The sequence below is a fragment of the Natrix helvetica genome (assembly GCF_964273705.1).
Source record: "Natrix helvetica genome assembly, chromosome: W".
NCBI classification, from domain to species: Eukaryota; Metazoa; Chordata; class Lepidosauria; order Squamata; family Natricidae; genus Natrix; species Natrix helvetica.
The window spans coordinates 34,842,977-34,859,523 of NC_138555.1; the positions used below are offsets into that span (position 1 = coordinate 34,842,977).

Here is a 16,547-nt window from a genome sequence, read left to right on the forward strand (position 1 = left end):
AAATGCATAATGATAAAACAGAGGTGGCAGAGGTTCTATTTGTGCTGCTGTTGGCTAGAGATTGTTGAGCAAAGGTGAGGTATGACTTTGAAGGTTAGAGTGAGAATCAGTGAAGCTCATGTTCAGAGATTTAGTGCTGTTTTGGACAGATGGAAAACACTACGGCCTGACGGATAAGTTTACTACAGATTTTGAACCTTTTTCTATGAGGGATTTAGAGTTAATGGATTAGACTTTATACTTCTCCCTATGTGTTCAGTGCACTATTATTTTTTTCTTTTTTATTGCAGCTTACTGTATTTTTATTAAAATTTTTATTTTCAAACAAACATAAACACACAAAACATATAACATAAAAAACCTCTTCAACTACATACAGTGTGTTGATTGGTTATAAAATCTTTCTCTGTCCTTTCCATAGTCATCACTTGAGCTTTACATTATTAGTATACATTATTATTGTACTTCATTTGTTTAATTATCACTATTGTTTCACCATTTTAAACAAGGTATTCTAAATATGTATCCATTTATATTATGATGATTCATTATATCATCTTCAATATATCCAATAATAAAGATTTTTTTTGTATCCCATTCTAAATCATTCTATTATTTTAGCATTAATAACATTCTCTAATAATTTTCAATTCCATGTTTTTTCCATTATTAGTATCATCAATATAATATACATTTATACAAATTATTATAATTGTTAAACTTCCATTAAGCATAGCTATTATTACATCCTTTTTATATGAAGCATATTAAATTTGAAGTAAATTTATATTATGGCATTTCATTACATCATCCTGAAATCATCCAATGATATTACATCTTTATATTCTATTCTATATACAATTATTTATCTTTTATAAAAAAGGCTTTTCAACATCATCTCCATCATCCTCACTTACAGTTTATATAAAATTTCATATGTATAATATGTTTTTATAAGCCATTTGTTTCACAGTGTTTTGCATGATGATTTTATTCTTGAATATTGATGGTGGTGTTAGTTGCCCAGAGTCACCTGGTAAATGGGTGGCCATCTACTGTAAATTGAGGAAATAAACATTTCAAAGAACTGGAGGAAATGGACAGTAATGTTGAGAAACAATTAGGCAAAGTGACATATTTTAATTGCACATTTGGGAAGGACCCCTATAGTAAACCTGTAATGGAAATCAGAATTAGTTTATATGAATATGCCTTGTCTCCGAAGTGAGGCGTGGGAGGAGTCACACATGGGTATTAACACAGCCCCTTTGCCCTGGAGACTGAGGTAATCTTGAAGGCCACACCTCCATTCCTCCTCTGACCTCCCAGATTAACCTCAGTCTCCGGCCCAGAAGGAGTGTTTACCTGACTCTCCCTCACTTCGAAGACTTAGGAATTTTTTTGCAGGTTTTTTCTTCCTTTTACCTTTTTTTTCCTTTGCTGCTGGATTGCTGCATCCCTCCTCTACCGTGCTCAGCGCGGCTAGCGTAGAGCCTTGCCGCTTGCTAGCGTGCGCTCCCCAAGCGGCCGGACGGTCGCGTAAAAGGGGAAGAAGCCTCCGCGCCGCGTAGAGCACGTGGAACGGCTGCTCGGCTTCCGGGAGACGGGCGAAGACCTTCGGAGGACCGGGGATCCGGCAGGGATCGCCCCAACGCTCCCCAGCTACAAGAGATCAGGCCGCAGATCAGCGGCCGCCATCTTGCCCCCGCCATCTTGAGCACGTGAGTGAGCGCGTGGCCGGCGTTCCTCTTACAGACGCCAAGAGCGCTCAAGAAGCACTGCCGAAGGCAGAAGAGGCTTCGAAAGGCCCCAACTCTGCCGGCAATCCGGGGAGGGCCGTAGTTTTCAGTGCTTGCCGGCATTCGGGCCATGGATCGACGGCAGGGAAGGAGCGTGGAGCTTGAAGAGCTACGCGCACACCAATTCAAGCCGGAAAGAAGGAGAGAGGAGGGGGTAATCGTCGGAATCGTGAGTAGCATGGCAGAGGCGGCAGGGGTGCGGGGTCTAGATCCCTAGGGGACTTGGACCCGAGTGAGGGGGCCTCTAGGGGGGCTCCCCCAGGCACCAGAGGGAGGTCCCCCACCAAGAGAAGCACCCCCAGGGGCCCTAGGAAGGAGATCTCCCCTAAAGAGGGTCGAGTCACCAGGGCCTCCACTAGGAGGTTTAGGGCCACCATTAGCCCATCACCTTCTAGGTCACGCTCTCCCCGCAGGCTGCCTACGCTGGTAGAGGCCCAGGTGATGTCCCCTGGCTCCCCAAAGAGCTCAGGCAGAGGGCGCAGTTCCCCATCGCCCCCCCCATCGCCTGCCCATCCATCAGAAGTTAGGGGAGATCCCTTTGGGCGCAGGGCCCCCAGCCCTGCCAGGCACTGGCTGGCACCGCAATCCCCACAGCCAAGGGAGTTCTTGCAACCCCCAGAGCTGCACTCCTCCCTCCCAGGACTTCCTGATAGCTTCCAGGAGGTTTTAGCCAGGGCCATAACCCAGGGGATTGCCTCTGGGATGAAACACCAGGCCCAAGGTTCCAGGAGTACTTCCTCCCGGGACCAGTCCAGGGGTCATCAGGATCACCCCAGGTCCTCTGCTAGCAGAGAACCCAGGTCTCCCTCCCCCTCCACTGCCAGTGAGGCTTCGGATTTAGAGGAGGGGGAGCTGAAGGAGGTGGGGTTTTCTGAAGATGAGGACACCCAGGCTCCTGAGGCCCCCAACATCACCGGGCTGTTTCCCTCTTCCTTGTTTAGCTCCTTACTTCGTAAGGCCAGGGCCACAGCAGACCTGGACACCCCTCCAGAGTCCAGTCCTGTGACTGCCACCACTGGCAACAGCGGGGGGAACAAGAAGGGGCCCTTCCACAGGGCCCAAGTGGAAAAGGAGGAGATTCCCACTCCAGTGATGTTCCTAGAGGTGCTTAAATCCCACTCCAGAGATGTTCCTAGAGGTGCTTAAATGGGTTAAGCCAGGATCTTTTCCCAATCCGGGGGGGTAATGAGTGTAGATTTTATAATCTCAATTCTACCTTTGCCCAAGCGCTGCAGGTACCTTCAGTGGACACTGCGGTCGCCAGCCTGGCTTCAGCCTCCGCGGTGGTGACTGGAGACATAGCCAACTGTCTCAAGGCAGAAGACAAGAAGGCGGAGATGGTGATGCGTAAGTCCTTCCAAGCAATAACCTGGGCTATTCAGGCAGCCACGACTGCCTCCTTTTTTAAGAGGTCAACAGTGCTATGGCTGGAACAGCTAAGACACAGGACCCCAGCCACGGAAGTACGACTGCTGCAGGACATCTCCAAGGTACTGGCAGCCACCCAGTTTTCGGCAGACGTCACGCTGGATGCAGTTAAGTATGCCTCGTGAGCTTTGTCGTCCTCTGTAGCGTCCAGGCACTTGCTGTGGCTGTGCCACTGGCAGGCGGAGTCTCGTGCAAAGTGGCACCTGGCAGGAGCGGACTACACCGGGGACAAGCTGTTCGGGCCTTTGCTGGATCCCATCCTGGTGGAGGACAAGAATAAGCGGAAGGTCTTCCCGGCCACGACCAGAAGGTCAGATCACCGACCGGCGCCTTACCCCAGGAGAGCAGCTTACCGCCCGCCTGACACGGACTCACAGAAGCAGAGGTACCCGGTTCACAGGTTTCACAGGCAGGGGGACAGACAGTTCCCTAGGAACAGATTCAGAGGCCAACAGCAGAGCAAGCGGCCCTTTCGAGGAGGGGGCGGCCGTCCTTTCCGCAGGTTCAAGTGATCCGATCGTGGATCACCCCATAGGCGGTCGCCTCTCCCTATTTGCGGATGCCTGGGATCGCGTCACATCGGACGAGTGGGTCCTCCAGACTGTTAGGCTCGGGCTTCAGCTGGAGTTCCGCTCGCAGCCCCCGAATAGATTCCGCACCTTCGCCTCCTCCAGAGACCCGGCCAAACGGGCCCTTAAGGCTAAGGCCATCAAACACCTGTTAGACATCAGGGCTATAGAGAGGGTACCGGAGGGGGAAAAGGGTTCTGGATTCTATTCAAACCTGTTCCTGGTCCCCAAGAGTTCAGGGGGGTGGAGAGCCATTTTGGACCTTAAACTGCTCAATTCCAGAGTGGTCTACCGTAGGTTCAAGATGGTCTCTCCGAAATCCATCCTAGAGGGCATCAGACAGGGCGATTACCTGGCCTCCATCGACCTCAGAATCGCCCCGGAACATCGTAGGTTCCTCAGGTTTTCCCACGAGGGCAGTCACTTCCAGTATAGAGCCCTCCCCTTTGGGCTGGCCTCAGCTCCCAGGACCTTCACCAAGGTGTTGGCCGCGGCCGCAGGCCACCTTCGTTCCTTCCCAGTCCGACTTCACTGTTACCTAGATGACATTCTTGTCCTAGCCAGGTCCCCAGACACTGCCAGGCAGGACCTGGGTCTCACCATCGACATGCTTAGGTCCCTGGGTTTCTCGATCAACTTCGAGAAGAGCCAACTAGCCCCATCTACCAGGCTCCAACACCTAGGGTCCATTATAGATTCGGTGTCTGGAGAGGTGCTCCTCTCCCAGGAACTTAGGGACAGCATCATACAGCTGGTTCAGGAGATACGCAGGTTACACTCTGTTCCTGTAGTTCTCCTTTCCAGGCTCCTGGGGTAATTTATTTCTTGCATAGGGATCGTGCCTTGTGCTCGTCTCCACGCCAGGGAGCTCCAGTGGTTCCTGCTCCCACACCAGAGAGCAGGAACGAGCGGCGCCAGCTTCAAAGTTCGAGTGTCACCCCAGGTTCTCCTATTGCTCCGTTGGTGGTTGACCCCAGCCATAGACAGGGGGTCACTCTTCAGAGAACCAGCAAGGAAGGTGCTCATGACAGACGCGAGCCTGTTCGGCTGGGGAGCACATCTGGAGGCCCAGATAGCCCAGGGCCGTTGGACTCCAACAGACCTGCGCGACAACATCAACTGGTTGGAGCTCAGGGCCATCCATCTGGCCCTACGCCACTTCAGAGCTACGGTGACTGACCATCATGTCTTGGTCTTGACGGACAACGTGGCAGCCAAGGCCCATGTGAACAGACAGGGAGGCACCCACTCCAAGGCCCTGCGTGACGAGGCCCTCCGACTGGGGAACTGGGCAGAGAAGAACCTCCGATCCATCAGAGCGGAACACATCTCCAAGATAGAGAACCAACAAGCAGACTGGCTCAGCAAGGAGACGGTCGACAACGGAGAGTGGCAACTCCACCCCAACGTCTTCCTACAGATCTGCGAGAGGTTCGGACGTCCGGCAGTGGATCTCTTCGCAACCCCAGCGAACGCCCAACTGCCAATCTTCATGTCGAGGTTCCCGTCCAGAGGCGCCATGGACATGGATGCCCTTCGTTGCAGATGGCCGCCCGGTCTCCTCTACGCCTTTCCTCCCCTTCCCCTCATTCCCGGGGTTCTGAGGAAGTTAGTGTCAGAGAGAACAGAGATGGTTCTAGTGGCCCCCTTCTGGCCACGTCGCCCCTGGCTGGCAGACCTGGTGGAGCTGTCCTCAGCTCCCCACTGGAGGATTCCCCCAGGGGAGGTGTCCCTGCACCAGGGGTCTCTGGAGCATCCGGACCAGGAGTGGCTCCATCTCACAGTCTGGTGATTGAGCGGGAACAACCAAGAGGGGCCCATTTCTCTGCGAAGGTCATTAAGACCATTGAGGCTTCCAGGAGGCAGTCCACCACTTGCATCTACAACGCCTCCTGGGTCGCCTTCGCAGAGTGGTGCCAAGCAAAGGACCTTAATCCAGCTTCGGCTTCTGTGCCCCAGGTTCTGGACTTTCTACAGGAAGGTCTGGAGAAAGGTCTGACCCCCAGCATCCTTAGGAGACAGGTCTCCGCCCTATCCACGGTCCTGGGGGGAGTGGACTCCCCGCCCTTGTCCCAGCATCCAGTCCTAAGGCGCTTCCTCAAGGGAGCGGCGAATCTGAAACCCCCTGTGGTCCATCGATTCCCCACCTGGGACCTGCCCACGGTCCTCCAGTCTCTGACGGAGGCACCTTTCGAGCCTTTGAGGGAGGTGTCCCTCCAATTCCTGGTTGCCATCACCTCAGCCAGGAGAGTATCCGAGCTCAATGCTCTTGTCCAGCAGGGAGGACCTCTGCACCTTCCTGGATAACTGGGTTGTCCTCAGACTGGACCCTGCATTCATGCCCAAGATCAACTCCTTTCCACAGGGCATTAGAGATAGTTCTACTGGACTTCTGTCCGAAGCCCTCCAGGGATAGAGAAAGATCGTGGCACCGGCTGGACGTGAGATTTTAATTTAATTTAATTTAATTAGCACTTCTAGACCGCCCCCTCTCCCAAAAGGGACTCGGGGCAGTGTACAGTCCATATCAAAAACATCATACATAATAACAACTAAAAATTATTAAATGGATAAATACATAAATAAGAGGAGGATAAAATAGACAGAACTGTAATTGCTAAATAAATAATTTAAAATATACAAAATTTAAAACCCCAGTGTCCTATAAAATTAAGTCCACTAAAAAACCAGTAGGAAATATATATGCCAGGAGGTAGACGTTAAGAATTATGCCAGGCCAGCCAGTCGGAACAGGTGTGTCTTCAGTTTCTGCCGGAAGGAGCGGAAGTCAATGGTGGTTCTAATGTCGGGGGGGAGGTCATTCCAGAGGGTTGGGCCCATCACAGAGAAGGCCCTACTCCTTGGTGTCGCCCGCTGGCATTGCCTAGTGGACGGCACCAGGAGAAGCCCCTCCCTGTGAGAGCGAATTGGCCGCAGGGATGTATGTGGGAGGATGCGATCCCGCAGGTAACTAGGCCCTATGCCATGGAGCGCTTTAAAGATGGTAGTCAAAACCTTGAAACGCACCCGAAAGACCACAGGTAGCCAGTGCAGCTCGCGCAGGAGCGGTGTTACGTGGGAGTACCTAGTACTCCCCATGACTGCCCGCGCGGCTGCGTTCTGGACTAGCTGCAGTCTTCGTGCGCGTCCCAAGGGAAGCCCCATGTAGAGAGCATTACAGTAGTCCAGGCGAGACGTCACCAGTGCATGAGTGACCGTGCGTAGGGCATCCCGGTCCAGAAGGGGGCGAAATTGGCACACCAGGCGGACCTGGTGGAACGCCCCCCTAGCCACGGCTGCCACATGGTCGTCCATTGACAGCCGGGCATCTAGGAGGACACCCAAATTGCGCGCCCGTTCCACAGGGGGCAGTTGTTCGCCCCCTATGGCCAGCGTTGGAGTCAGCTGACTGAACCGAGGTGCCGGTAGCCACAGTCACTCAGTCTTCGAGGGGTTGAGTTTGAGTCTGTTGTCCCCCATCCAGACCCCGACGGCTTCCAAACACCGGGACATCACTTCGACAGCCTCGCTGGGGTGATTTGGGGTTGAAACGTACAGCTGAGTATCATCAGCGTACAGATGGTATTCAACCCCAAAACCACGGATGATCTCTCCCAGCGGCTTCACATATGTGTTGAACAGGAGGGGCGAGAGGACCGACCCCTGTGGCACCCCACAAGTGAGTGACCTCAGGGTCGACCTCTGCCCCCCTGTCAACACACATTGCGACCGGTCGGAGAGGTAGGAGCCGAACCACCGTAAAACGGTGCCTCCGACTCCCATCCCCTCCAGCCGGCGCAATAGGATACCATGGTCGATGGTATCAAAAGCCGCTGAGAGGTCTAATAGGACCAGGATAGAGGAACAACCTCTATCTCTGGCCCTCCAGAGATCATCAACCAGCGCGACCAAGGCTGTCTCTGTGCTGTGCCCTGGTCGGAAGCCGGACTGGCGTGGGTCTAGATATTCGGATTCGTCAAGGTGTCGTGGAAATTGCTGTGCCACCACATTCTCAACAACCTTCGCTAAAAAGGGAAGGTTGGAGACTGGACGATAATTAGCCAGCTCCATTGGGTCCAGTGAAGGCCTCTTGAGCAAGGGCCTTACCACCGCCTCTTTCAAGGCAGTTGGTAGGAAGCCCTCACCCAATGAGGCGTTCACCAGGCCCAGAAGCCAGCCTCGTGTCACCTCCCAGGATGCCAGTACCAGCCAGGAGGGACACGGGTCCATTGAACATGTGGTGGGTCGCAGCCGTCCACGCAACCTGTCCAAATCCTCGGGGGCAACAGAGTCAAACTCCTCCCAGAATGGTCTCACAAGACTCACTGTTGACGGCTCGTCCGGCCCACTGGAGGGGGCCCATCCGCTCCGGATCTGAGCGACTTTGTCCTGCAGATATTCCCCAAATTCCTCTGCTCTACCCTGCAAGGGTGCCCCCCGCGTCCCCTGTGACAGGAGAGAGCGGGTCACCCTAAACAGGGCAGCAGGGCGGTTATCCGCGGACGCAATAAGAGCGGCACAATGTCTACGTTTGGCCGCTCTCAATGTCACAAGGTAGGTCCGTAAATAGGCTCTTACCTGTGTTCGATCAGACTCGGAGCGTGAGGATCTCCACCTGCTCTCTAGACGTCTCCTATGGCGCTTCATCACCCTTAGCTCCTCGGTATACCAAGGAGCTCGGGTGGATCGCTGCCGCAGGAGAGGTCGCAAAGGCGCAACCCGGTCCAAGGCCCCAGCCACCGCCGTATTCCAGGCGGCCACTAGGTCCTCCGACCGAGCGCGGGTCAGGGCTACAGGTAGTGGCCCAAGTTCCGTCTGGAACCTATCCGGTTCCATCAGGTGCTTGGGGCGGTACCAGCTTCGGCAGGCTGGCTCCGCCTCCTCGCGGTGGGGGGTAGCGGCAGGGAAGTCCAGCCGGAGACATGAGTGATCTGACCATGACAGGGGAGTAATGACTAAGTCCCCTATTCCCAGATCACTCGTCCACTGTTCAGATACAAAAATAAGGTCCAGTGTGTGACCGCCCTCGTGTGTGGGGCCCTGAATTAATTGGGTCAGGCCCATGGCTGTCATGGAAGCCATGAACTCCCGAGCCACCTCAGATGCTGCTCCCGTCGACGGCAGGTTGAAGTCCCCCATGACCAAAAGCCTGGGGATCTCAACCGCCGTCTCTGAGATCAGCTCGAGGAGCTCGGGCAGGGCCGCTGATGTATAGCGAGGAGCCAAGTATACAATCAGCAGGCCCAACTGCCTCCCTGGGCCCCATTTCACACCTAGGGATTCACAACCGGGTATCTGAGGAACAGTGAACTCTCTCGGTTCCAGACCATCCCGTATAACTACCGCCACCCCACCACCCTTACCCAGGGCCCGAGGCTGATGGAATGCACGGAAACCCGGTGGGCACATTTCCACGAGGGGTAAACCACCCTCGTGGCCCAACCAGGTCTCCGTTATCCCTGCAAGGTCCAGCTCCCCCTCCGAGATCAACTCGCTAATAAGGGGGGCCTTGTTGGTTACGGACCTTGCATTGCAAAGCATCAGCCGCAGGCCCTGGCTCTGTAGTTCCTGACCACCTAGGCTGCGGGGGTTGGTACAAACGACCGGGCGTAGCCAACAGCCACGGTCTCCCAACCGACCTTGTGATCTTCTCTTGTCCTCGCATCCCCCCCTCCCCGCGACCGATGTAATAAAACAACCCTCTACCGGAATAATTTGTTCCCTCTCCCCCCCCACCCCGCTCACTTCCCTCCTGGACTCACCTGTTCGACTGGCGCTGGCTTCCCTCCCGGCCTGGTTAACCCACCCCCCCTCCCTGGAACCCCCTAAAAACAATGTAAAACATTTGACTAAAAATCCCCTCAGCTTCCGTTTCTTCCACCTCTCGGGGTTCACAAACCCGTCATCAAGGCAGGCCCTTGTAAGAGCCAAGGGCCATACCTGCGAGAGAGGGGCCTCCCGCAGGCGGAGCAGGTCTAACCTTGAATAAATTGATAGAATATTAAAGCCCAATTGGGTAAGGGTGCTGGTAGTAAAAGTCAATAGCCGGAGGGCTAAGGTCTTAATGGGGGAGCTGGAGGCTTTAGTATCCAGATAGTACTTGGAAAGAAGGCGGGGGGGGGGGGGGAATGTTCAAATATTCCCAAATAGTGGAGCAAGGCAGAGATGTCATAAAAATGGGAGACAGTCTAAGGTGGTTGAGGATAGATATAATTACAGATGTGGGATCCTTAGTGGGTGGGGGGGGCATTCTGAGCCCAGCTGTTTTTAATCTAGGCAGTCAGTCAGGCCCATCCATAGCCCTGAAACGGGCCTCCAGTGGCCTCTGAAGTTCTAGGCCATCCCCAGCCGTTATTTTAGTTCCTCTCCTCACTTCTGGTTCCCCAACACATTCATCTTGGTCCCCATCCGGCGCCTCAGTGATCATTGCAATTTGGGTAAAGCTCTCAAAAATTATAGGAACATTCTCCAGGTTCCCGGGAGCATGGGAGCAGCCAGGCTACGGCCAAATGTCATAGAGGAGTCCCTGGCTGCAGCTCTTTCCACACCTCCGACGCTGCAGCCATCTCCCTTTGCCGTTCCCGACTGTCTCCCTGATCTGCTCACCTCTCCGGAGCCTCCAGTGCCTCGTTGTCTTCTCTGGTGTCGTAGGGTGGCTCTGGTACCTCCGGTGCCACCTTGTTCTCTTTGGTGCCATTCTCTTGCTTTTTCCCATTTTTTTGCATTTTTTTCGCAACGCAGTTCAAACTTCACGCCTTCGCGCCACTGCGCGCGCCGCCGCCATTGCCTCCCGGCTTCCTCCTCAGCCGCTCACAGCCGCTCCGCTCCTTTCACTCTCCGTTCTTCTCCGACCAACCCTGGTGGGCTAAAACGAGCCCAAAACAATGAGCCCTGCGCATCTACCTGAAGCGCACGGCACCCTTTAGGCGTTCAGAGGCCCTCTTCGTCTCCTTTCAGGCATCCACCCGGGGAGCCACCATCAGCAGGTGGATCAAAGCAGCCATCTCCAAGGCCTACGAAGCACGCGGGCTCCAGGTCCCAGAGGGCATCACCGCGCACTCCACCAAAAGTGCTGCCACTTCGGTGGCTTGGGCCACCCAGGCTCCCATAGAGGAGATCTGCAGGGCTGCTGCCTGGTCCTCTCCCTCGCCTTTCATCAGGCATTACCGGCTAGATGCGTACGCCTCCGCGGACGTGGCCTTTGGGTGGAGGGTCCTTCAGGGAGTCCTGGACTCTCGGGGGACTCAGGCCCATTGATCCCTCCCAAGGACATCTAGCTTTGGTATGTCCCATGTGTGACTCCTCCCACGCCTCACTTCGGAGACTGTCAGTTGGTCTTACCTGAACTGCATGTCTCGAAGATGGCGTGGGAGGAGTCACTTCCCACCCGTTAGAGCACCCCGCGCTAGGGGCCTGAGTTAGTTCAGTGGTCAGTCAGGGCCGGACAGGAAGGATGTGTGTGTGTTCTCTGTCCCTTCCTTCCAGGGCTCTGCTACGAACCATCGGTTAATCTGGGAGGTCAGAGGAGGAATGGAGGTGTGGCCTTCAAGATTACCTCAGTCTCCAGGGCAAAGGGGCTGTGTTAATACCCATGTGTGACTCCTCCCACGCCATGTTCGAGACATGCAGTTCAGGTAAGACCAACTGACATTCTGTCTCAGATAACTGTTAGCTGAAATTAAGAACTATGTGGTCACTTTTTCTAGAATATGACCATAACCTTTTATAATGCATTCTGATGCAATTATAGATCCTGAGCTATATTGCTACTTGATTATTTTATTGTTAATACAGAGCTTGGAGGACTTCTGAAGTATGTTCGTCCTTTCTTGAACTCCATTAGCAAGGCAAAGGCAGCCCGTCTGGTTCGGTCCCTGCTAGACCTATTCCTAGACATGGAAGCTGCAACAGGACAAGAGGTGAGGCAACTGAAATTCAGGCACAGTTATGCTACTTCAAATTCAGAATGTTGGCAGCTGTTTCTGAAAAGTCCTTGCAAAACGTTCAGAGCCAGCTTATGTCGAAATTGATATCATGACACCAGTGAAGATACAAACAGTAGAAAAATAATTGAATGTAGTTTTTCTGTTAGGTTGACCTATGTCTTGAATGCATTGAATGGGCCAAATCGGAAAAGAGGACGTTCCTACGCCAGGCTCTGGAGGTACGATGTAACATGCCCATTTTAGTTAATGTAGTGATCCACTTGCTATTTGGGTTAGTAAACCTGTCATTCTCTATGCCAGTACACCATATTCAAACATTTGCCATCACTTTTTCTCTAGGTTATTATTGAAGGCATGTTCTCAAGTATTAGTTTGGAGCATGATAAACTTCCAGACTGATATTCACATGTTTATTACTGGCAATTTTTCCTCCAGTTTATAATGCAAACATCTTTTGCTTCTTAAAGAGTGTCCTGTTATGGTTGAAGTAAGATCTTATCTACATAAATGCATTAGTGAAATGATGATTCTACTAGCATGTTAATACATGTTGTTCAATGTGTGCCTTTAGTCCATGTTTCTGTTCTACCATTGTCAATCCTTGAACAGCATTCAGTTCAAAATAACAGGTAGTCCTTGACTTACAACAGTTCATTTAGTGACCATTCAAAGTTACAACCACACTGAAAAGAGTGATTTATGACCATTTTTCACACTTAGAACCATTGCAGTATGATTCCCAAGATCACGTGATCAAAATTCAGAGGCTTGGCAACTGACTTGTATTTATGATGGTTGCAGTCTCCCTGGGTCATGTGGTCCCCTTTTGCGACCTTCTGACAAGCAAAGTCAATGGGGAAACTAGATTCACTTAACAACCATGTTACTAACGTAACAACTGCAGTGATTCACTTAATAACTGCAGCAAGAAAAGTAGTAAAATGGGGCAAAATTCACTTAACTGTCTCGCTTAGCAATGGATAGTTTGGGCTCAATTGTGGTCATAAGTCAAGGACTACCTGTACTTGTTCTACAGATTTCTTTTGCATTATTATGGATGCACTTTCTACTATCTTTTTTCTCTGTTTTCTTGCTACTCCTGAAACATGAGTAGTTTCCCAGGAGTCTTGTCTGCTTCATATTTCATACCAGTCAGCTCTAGTTAAATATCTAAAAATCATAAAGTAGTTTTCATGACAATTTTTTACTTTTCCATCTTCTAGGCAAGGCTGATTTCTTTGTATTTTGACACAAAAAGGTATCAAGAAGCATTGCAGTTAGGTAAGTTGACTTCCTATACTGACCCTAATATTAATTAGGTTTATTCTAGAGATGTGTAAAATGGTATATGCATAAAATAGCTAGCTTGGAGTGATTTTTGCATGAAATGAGAATGTGTTTGGTCCGGACATGGAATGAAATAGTTCTTCGTTTGATCTGGTAATGGTTTGAAATATCTTTGTTAGAAGCTGAAGTGTTTTCAGGGGTAGGTTGTAAGAGTGAATAGTGGAGAAAAATCAAGGTCATTGGTGTTTATAGAGGCTATGAGGAGAGGGGAAGATCTTGGAAAGATTGTGGAATTGTTGCAGAAATTGACAGGCTTTAGACTTCTCAGGATACAGGAAAAGTTTATTTGGCAGCCAGGTTCAGAAGAGTTAGCCCATGGCTAACATTGTGAATTTCTGAACGACCTTCATTATCGAAGCACGCATTCTTGTACATTCTCAAAGACAGTGTAACACGGAAACACTTAACTCATTTCTTATTGGTTACCTTGAGGAAAAAGCCTTATAAGGAGATGGGGGTCTTCTCCTTTTGTTACAGGTATGGACTACGTGCCATTAACGAACTTTAATTGAACCTTGTGGGTTTGGACTTTTGACATAGGGACATTTACTGGAACATGTTGTGGTTGAAGGCTGATGACATTTCCCTGTCCCTTTAAGCAAGCTTCTAACTGTCCCTTTTATGCCACGTCTTCATTCTTATATTTTAATCCATATTTTATTCTACTTTATTTCCCCCCTTCTAGACTCTATTAAGGCCCACAATTGAGTCTAGCCTGTTAGATTAACAATATTAGCATGCAGGATACAGAATAGCGAAAAAGCAAGGATACAAGCAATACACATATCTTCCAAAATCACTTTCTCTAATTCTAAGAGTGCAATTTGAATATCATCTTCCTTGAGGGTATGTGGGATTAGGCTTTCTATTTAACATTAACTCCTTTTCACCCGGTGTTTCCTTTACAGACCTCATAACGAGTTGTTTAAGCAAGGGTATTATGCAAGGGAGGAAGACTAAACTTGCGATTCCACATAATAAAAAAAATAGCATTTGCTTGATCCAACCTGTTCCCGGTAGCCAAGAGAACCACACATCTGTTCCTTGTACTTTTTGACCAATAGAGGAAGCTCGAACTCGTAGTTCTTGGACCAACCCTCGGACTTCCCCTGGTCTATTCATATAGAAACAGCAAGCTTTTCCCACATAAGAAGAAGACTCCATTTTCCCCTACACACACTCCTATGATCATGGAGAAGGCATGGACTTGGAGGTTCCTTTCATTAGTCCAGACCTGTAAAGTTCCTGCTAGGAACATACCAGACAGGGGCTGTAATGGAACTTCTTGATTAGGGTCCATTAGCTTATTCCTGAGGATTGGCCCTTCAAAGAGATATTGGGAACTTGCATTTCCAGGGGGGAAGTAAACACAGACTCCCGTAGTGGACTGTATTGAGAGCCAAATGGGCAATCGGGGTGGTTGGAATGGCCTGGGACAGCTTCCAGTGGTCAGATTCCCCTCCCATCGGTTAAAAACAAGTGGAGGTGGGAGTGAGAAAGTGACTTTTTGTTGGAAGAGCTTGTGAGCAGATGGAAACATGCTGTGAGTCAATTTTACGTCTACAAGTGTTTTCCTGGGGGCAAGGTACATTTCAGATAGGCATTGTTCCTCTGATAGTGACCCCACAGGAATGCCAGGCTCCTGATATCGTTTGATGCACAAGGAGGGTGACCCTATAATTTCTACACCAACTGCTATGGGCCCAACGATGGGGAGACTGCTCATCCCTAGTGTTTTAAGCGCGTCATACAGTTCGCCATGTAGCCAGGCTTCTGCCATTTTAGTTCCCCATCTACCTCCCTTGTCAAAAACTATCGTAGCTCTGGTCTTTTCCCAGAGATCTGACTCGACTGGCACCGCATGATAAGATGAGGGTCCGGCAGACAAACATAACCAGCATTTCTGGCCCAGGGCAGGGTCAGACTGATTGATAAAGCTTTGTCCTAATTCCAACACTCTTAACATGTAATCCCCTTGTCTTAACTGTTGCAGGGGTCCGTTTTCCCTAGGCTTTGCTTTTTTTTCTTACAGGGTTTGTCAAATAGCTGGCTGGAAGTGTTGGAATTGGCTTGCGGTTTCGTCCCCAAGCATAAATAATGCGCTGTTGGCGGGAGCAGACCTGTTCCACATCCTGTAACTTGATTCCACCCTGTTCTCTGTGATTTTTGACATCCTTGGATCTTTCTTCAAGAGCAAGGGGGGTTGCTTGGGTATTTTCGCAACATTGGGAACTACTATTCAAGACGTTATCACTTAGCAAGTCCTTTGCCAATAACAGCCAGAGCCACAAAAAGCTCATAATCATCTCTCACGCAAAATGTCTCCTAACACAATTCTTTCAGCCTACTGAATCACCACGTCAGGGAGAAGGCAGGGGTTATATACAGTGGGGCAAAAAAGTATTTAGTCAGCCGCCAATTGTGCAAGTTCTCCCACTTAAAAAGATGAGAGAGGCCTATAATTGGTATCATAGGTAGACCTCAACTATGAGAGACAAATGTAAAAAAAAAACACCAAACAATCACATTGGCTGATTTGGAAAGAATTTATTTGCAAATTATGGTGGAAAATAAGTATTTGGTCACCTACAAACAAGCAAGATTTCTGGCTCTCACAGACCTGTACCTTCTTCTTTAAGAGGCTCCTCTGTCCTGCACTCATTACCTGTATCAATGGCACCTGTTTGAACTTGTTATCAGTATAAAAGACACCTGTCCACAACCTCAAACAGTCACACTCCAAACTCCACTATGGTGAAGACCAAAGAGCTGTCGAAGGACACCAGAAACAAAATTGTAGACCTGCACCAGGCTGGGAAGACTGAATCTGCAATAGGCAAGCAGCTTGGTGTGAACAAATCAACTGTGGGAGCAATAATTAGAAAATGAAAGACATACAAGACCACTGATAATCTCCCTTGATCTGGGGCTCCACGCAAGATCTCACCCTGTGAGGTCAAAATGATCACAAGAACGGTGAGCAAAAATCCCAGGACCACATGGGGGGACCTAGTGAATGACCTGCAGAGAGCTGGGACCAACATAACAAAGGCTACCATCAGTAACACACTACGTCGCCAGAGACTCAGATCCTGCAGTGCCAAACGTGTCCCCCTGCTTAAGCCAGTACATGTCCGGGCCCGTCTGAAGTTTGCTAGAGAGCATTTGGATGATCCAGAAAAGGATTGGGAGAATGTCATATGGTCAGATGAAACCAAAATAGAACCGTTTGGTAGAAACACAACTCGTCGTGTTTGGAGGAGAAAGAATGCTGAGTTGCATCCAAAGAACACCATACCTACTGTGAAGCATGGGGGTGGCAACATCATGCTTTGGGGCTGTTTCTCTGCAAAGGGACCAGGACAACTGATCCGTGTACAGGACAGAATGAATGGGGCCATGTATCGTGAGATTTTGAGTGCAAACCTCCTTCCATCAGCAAGGGCATTGAAAATGAA

The 16,547-nt window shown here is 50.4% G+C and overlaps 1 protein-coding gene across 2 annotated transcripts in view; it reads left to right on the forward strand.

Moving 5' to 3' along the window:
* The window catches only part of LOC309400490 (26S proteasome non-ATPase regulatory subunit 11-like), a 145,745-nt gene that overhangs the window by 34,891 nt on the left and 94,307 nt on the right, over nucleotides 1-16,547 (forward strand). For both annotated transcript variants that reach the window (XM_081969013.1, XM_081969012.1), the window contains exons 3-5: nucleotides 11,591-11,715; nucleotides 11,889-11,960; nucleotides 12,966-13,023. In XM_081969013.1, coding sequence (XP_081825139.1) covers nucleotides 11,591-11,715; nucleotides 11,889-11,960; nucleotides 12,966-13,023 — 255 coding nt within the window. The remainder of the gene's footprint in view (nucleotides 1-11,590; nucleotides 11,716-11,888; nucleotides 11,961-12,965; nucleotides 13,024-16,547) is intronic.